Here is a 6,147-nt window from a genome sequence, read left to right as displayed (position 1 = left end):
TTGGCAAAATATATATTTTATAAAATTGTTTTCCAACTCGTTTCGACCATTAAAACTTTTATGTCCAACAACCGAAACTAAAAACCTCAACACTAGATACACTCGGTTAAACCCAAACCGACCCAATCGCAACCGCGAAAACCATCTTTCAAAAATTTCCAACCCAACCAACAGCAACCAACAAACTGAAACAATCTACCAAACCATACCAACCCGCACCTAAAAACTAACTCATACAACTAGTTTCTAACCAAACCTGACAACTAATTAACCAAAACAAAGTATAAACTAACACTACAAATACATAAAAATTACAAGAATACAAGAAACCATACCTTTGAGTGTGCAAAACAAGGATTAAAGTTGCAAAAATATGAAACTCAAGTGTGTGCAAGTGACTTGATTGGTGAAGATTGGTTAAAATTAATGATGGGTTATGATAATGTGATGATATTATGATGAATTTAAGGTTTAATTTGGCGAAACATGGTGAAAAAATGGTAGATTTGGTGAAAAATTGGGTTAGCGTCCGTGGGTTTTGGGAGAGGGAGAAAGGGGGTTTTGAAATTTGGGTGAAAAAGTGATATAAGTGGGTAAAAATAACAAAAAAAAATCCTGATATTGCCTATATGGTCACGCCGCGCAACCATGGAGCCCTCCATGGCCGCGGCACGTGGTGCCCCTTCTGGCTTGCTGCTTGTCTCCGCGTCGCGCGGGCTGGGACATATACTCTGTCGCGTTGCGAGACGGGTGTTTTTAACAGAAAGTTTTGAACGTTTGAAGCCTTTTTGCTTTAGAAAAAGTTTCAAAAGATTACCAAGTCTTTCTATGTCCATTTTATTTCATCTTAACATGCAAACTTACCTAGAACCTCTTGAATTCTCGTCAAATCCTCTCTTCATGAAGGTGATGATTCCTCAAAATGACTCGACGACGCAACAAAGCTACAAAAAACTAGTGTTAGTAACTCAAAGAAAATAAAATAAAGTAAACTATACAAACTCTACACTTGAGTTTTCACTCAATAACTCCTTCGATGATTTAGTTCGATGGATCTAGGGGAGTTTCCTCCACCTCGATTGAATCATCCGGCACTCCAAGATAATGCATTAAACGATGGCCATTCACTTTCCACTAAGTTCCATTGTTCGGATTCTCGAGCTCCACCGCACCATACGGGAACACTTCTTTCACCAAATACGGTCCCGTCCAATTTGATCTCAATTTTCCTGCAAATAACTTCAAACTAGACTTAAATAATAATACTTTATCACCTTTCTTGAAGTCTTTGCCTCCCTTTAAACGTCTTTCGTGCAACACTTTCATATTTTCCTTGATATCCAACGACTGAGAATATGCCGCATCGTGAAGTTCTTCCAACTCATGAATTTGAAAGTATATCTTCCCTGCGGCCTCAGTAAGATCAAGATTAACCGTCTTCAATGCCCAAAATGCCCAGCGCTCTAACTCAATGGGAAGATGACATGCTTTACCGTAAACTAGCATAAATGGTGTAGTACCCAATGGTGTCTTGTACGCGGTTCTGAATGCCCATACGCGTCATCCAATTTCTCCAACCAATTTTTCCGACTTATTCCCACTGTCTTCTCCAAAATCCTCTTCACCCCTCTATTAGCATTCTCGACTTGACCATTCGTTTGAGGATGGTAAGCGGTAGAGGTGCGATGAGAAACTCCATAACGAGCTAATGCCTTCTCCATGACGGCATTGCAAAAATGAGTACCTCGATCACTAATAATCGCCAATGGAGTACCGGAACGAGTAAACAAATTCTTGAGAAACTTCACAACAACTCTAGCATCATTCGTGGCTAATGCTTGGGCTTCAACCCACTGGGAAACATAATCTATCGCCACTAGAATATACTTGTGACCACCGGAAACGGGAAACGATCCCACAAAAACAATGCCCCAAACATCAAAAATTTCAAGAGTTTGTATGGGGTTTTGAGGCATCTCATTCTTCGATGAAATATTACCGGTGTGTTGACAAGCATCACACGTTTTAACAAGCTGCATCGCATCTTTCACAACCGACGACCAATAAAAACCACTATCAAACACTTTATGGGTCGTGGAATGCCCTCCATGATGACATTCCCGTTAAACCTTCATGAACACGTTTTAAAATATCTAACCCTTCTTCCTTCGCCACACATCTTCTAAGAATCCGGTCAACACCAATCTTAAAAAGAAAAGGATCATCACAAACATACCGATTCACATCCCGAAAAAACTTCTTCTTTTGTTGTGTATCATTCCCTTCAACACAAGGCCCGTAGATGAAAACTTAGCAAAATCGTGAACCATGGCATACCTTGCTTTTCGGCCGCAACAAAATCAATCGACTCATATGGGAATCTATCTCCATTCTCCTCCTCACGAATCTCTTCTTTGCGGATCTTCTAAACGGGAAAGATGATCTGCCGCAACATTCTCCGCCTTCTTGTCTTTGATTTCTATGTCAAACTCGAAAAGTAATAGAATCCACCATATAAGATGAGGCTTCGTGTCTTTCTTGTGAAAGAGAAAGCGCTAAGCTACATGATCGGTAAAAACGGTGGTCTTTGAAATCACAAGGTAGGACCGAAACTTGACAAATGCAAACACAATGGCTAAAGTTCCTTTTAGGTGGTGGTGTAGATCTCTTGGGCATCATTTAACGTCTTTCTTGCATAATAAATTGGGTGAAAATGTTTCTCACGCCTTTGCCCCAAAACCGCCCCTACAGCATAATCACTCGCATCGTACATGAGCTCAAAAGGCAAGTTCCAATCGGGTGACACGAGAATAGTGTAACACCCCGGCTTTAGAGGAATACGCCCGGGTGTGACGTACAGAATGCCCAAAACACATGTGACACTATTAAGTGACAATAATATCATTAATTCATTTAAATCCCAAGTACACAAGTTTGTTTATCAAGTAGACAAATACAAAGTAAAAGGAACAAAACATGTCTTCTTGTTTATTCTTTAAATAACCTAACTTCTAGTGTCTTTCGCCATTTCTTCCTCTAATGTAAGTATCTGTAGCATATATATAAAATAAATTCAACTAATTGAATAGTTGGTGAGTTCACACAAGTTTGATACAAATACATAAAAACCATACAATTCCATGCAACTTGGAGTAGCAATAGCGCAAGTAATGTCTTTTCCATTTGGTAACAACCAAATGTACTCGGATCGGGGGTCCCTATTCCACTCATAACTTAGAGGTCCTGAGTGCATAGGGGGGCGTGTGATCATACTTATTGAGGAAACCATGAGCAAGTAGTCTTTGAGCAAGTAAGCAAATAAGCACACAAGTCCATGTAACGAATTGTAGTTTGTAATAATAAATAAACGAAATTGAATTGTTGATAGGATATATATGCTACTCCCAAAATAGTTAAAAAATAAAGGTAAAAAAGGGGTGTGAGAAACTCACCTTTGAATTGGGATGACAAACTTGAAAATGAAACGAAAGCGCGTTATATGAAAACAAACGTTCGAATCTCATGAGCTAGAAATAATAAGAACAAGAGAATTACTAACTAATTTGATGAAAATAAAATGTCGGTTTTATAGTTCATGCGTTTTTATTTATAAGTATTTTGTTACACATTTTTAAGTGTATTAATATTTAAGTTAACGGGTTTTATCAATTTATTATTATAATATTATTTACAAGATTAATAATATTTATGGAGTTTATTGTTACCGGTATGATTATTAGTATAAACATTTGTTGATTTAGAATTTATAAAGTTACAACGACACTATATATATATATATATATATATATAATTATTTAACGAGTTTTAAACGACCGGTTTGGGTTTGCAAAAGTTGATACTTGAGCGAAAATGCTAACGGAAGTTAAAACAACTTTTATTTAATTATAAAACTAATTTTATTTATTTTGTATTATTTTTTAATATATATAATTCATTATAACTAGTAAATATGGTTTTCAAAAAAATATAAAATGGTTTTGTTGTGACCCGGGTTCGAACCCGGGTCTCCATGACCACACAACACATACATAACCACTGGAGCAAACCATTATTTTTGTTAATAGATGGAAACTAATAATTATAAACAACAACCCAACTTCATCTTCCTCATCCTAACCCAAAGGTTTCAATTCCCTTAAACCAGACTATGTTTGTTAAATTAGAGTTTGGGGTTTTGTTAGACTGGTCAAAACAATGAAAACCCACCTATCAATTACCTCTAATGATGCCGGGAAGTGAGTTAACGAAGAGTTGGCTAGAACCAATTGTATCAGAACAAATTTATGATACTCGCGAGTTTGTGAGTGTAAAATTATGTTTGTAGCACGTTTAGAAGGAGATTATGGTGCTATTTATAGCCTCAATTGGTCCGTTGGGTGATTAAATCGAGTTAATTAAATTCTTATTATTTTCCGGTGGTTTATGAGTTGAATCCGAACGTTGTAGTGTGTTAATACACATAATGAGACTTGATTAAGCTTTAAGATGATGGAGAAACGAGTTTATATCATTAAAATTGATTAAAAATGAGCGTTTTGGGAGGTTTTAATGTCGCCGGAGTTTTACCGTGTCGCCGCCGGCGGTGTACCAGAAAAGCGACGGGAGGGAAGGGGCTGGGGGGCTGGGAGTTTAATATTATTATTTTATTATAATTTAAATTTACAATTTACACCCCTCAACTTCTAATATATATATATATATATATATATATATATATATATATATATATATATATATATATATAAACCGTTTTTACTTTATTAATGTTTAACCCTTGAACTTTATAACCATATGTAACTTAATCGAAACTTGGTATATTTTATTATCTTGGGATCGTTTACGTTTTGTACAGGTGTAGTTTGGAGATTGATTATTTTATAAACTTGTATAGCTCGGAGATTTGTTAGTTGAACCAAACAAATAAAAAAATGACCGAATAGTAGCTATAAATCGTTGTAATTAATATTGAATGATAAACGACAAATATGAATACATTGAAATGACACAACGGGTCGGTTTAACGAATACAAATACACATACGAATACGAATTAAAAAAGACAAATGTCACAGCATTCCCTACTTTTGAGTATTTCGTCCTGAAATTAAGTAGAAGAATCCTAACAAAAAGATGAGGATACTTTGTTCGCATTTTATCTTCTCGTTCCCAAGTGAATTCAGCGCCTCGCTTGGATTCCCAACGAACCTTTACCAAATGTATACGGCTACGTTTAGTTTCCTTGTCTTTGCGATCCATGATTTCCACCGGTTTCTCGACAAGATGCATCGTTTCGTCGATGCGCACCTCGTCGAGTGGTATGTGGAGATTTCCCTCAGCAAGACATTTCTTCAGATTTGAAACATGAAATGTCGGATGAACGTTAGAAAGCTCTTGAGGAAGTTCGAGTGTGTTAGCAACACTACCAACACGAGCAAGAATCTTGAGGTCCAACGAAACGGGGAGATAGTTTGCCTTTTCTTGCCAAAACGAACAACACCTTTCCAAGGGGATACCTTGAGAAAGACACGGTCACCAACATTAAACTCAAGGGGTCGTCGTCGGTTATCGGTGTAACTCTTTTGACGGCTACGAGCGGTCAAGAGGTCTTGTCGGATTTAAGCAATTAAATCAGTGGTTTCTTGAACAAGTTCCGGACCGGTGATTTGGGTTTCACCAATTTCACTCCAAAAAATAGGTGATCGACATTTACGACCATAGAGTGCTTGGAAAAGAGTCATACCGATACTCGAATGAAAACTATTATTGTATGAGAACTCAATCAAGTGAAGATGAGAATCCCAGTTCCCACCGAAATCCATGACATGACCTAAGCATATCTTCGAGCGTTTGAATCTTGCGCTCGGATTGCCAATCGGTTTGAGGATGATAGGCGGTGCTCAGATCCAATCGAGTTCCCAGCGCGTTTTGAAGCGATGAACAGAAATGAGAAGTAAAACGACTATGATGATCGGAAATGATACGCAAAGGTATACCATGAAGACAAACAATACGCTGAACATAAATTTGAGCGAGTAGATCAACCGAAAACTTTCCGTTGATCAGAATGAAATGGGCGGACTTAGTCAAACGGTCAACTATAACCCAAATACCGTCGTGACGGTTTCGA

The 6,147-nt window shown here is 37.4% G+C and overlaps 1 protein-coding gene across 1 annotated transcript; it reads right to left on the bottom strand.

Annotated features, from left to right (window-relative positions):
* Positions 1–1,134: 1,134 nt before the first annotated feature.
* On the bottom strand, positions 1,135–1,506 carry LOC143586516 (uncharacterized). The gene is made up of 2 exons (XM_077068074.1): positions 1,275–1,506; positions 1,135–1,229 (listed from the first exon to the last, which is right to left on the bottom strand). The coding sequence occupies exons 1-2, from the start codon at positions 1,504–1,506 to the stop codon at positions 1,135–1,137; spliced, it is 327 nt and encodes a 108-aa protein (XP_076924189.1).
* Positions 1,507–6,147: the final 4,641 nt, after the last annotated feature.

The sequence above is a fragment of the Bidens hawaiensis genome, unplaced genomic scaffold, assembly GCF_021521415.1.
Source record: "Bidens hawaiensis isolate Kalapana, Puna unplaced genomic scaffold, B.hawaiensis_p1.1 tig00000190_1, whole genome shotgun sequence".
In the NCBI taxonomy this organism is placed as follows: domain Eukaryota; kingdom Viridiplantae; phylum Streptophyta; class Magnoliopsida; order Asterales; family Asteraceae; genus Bidens; species Bidens hawaiensis.
This window is presented reverse-complemented; position numbering and strand designations above follow the sequence as displayed.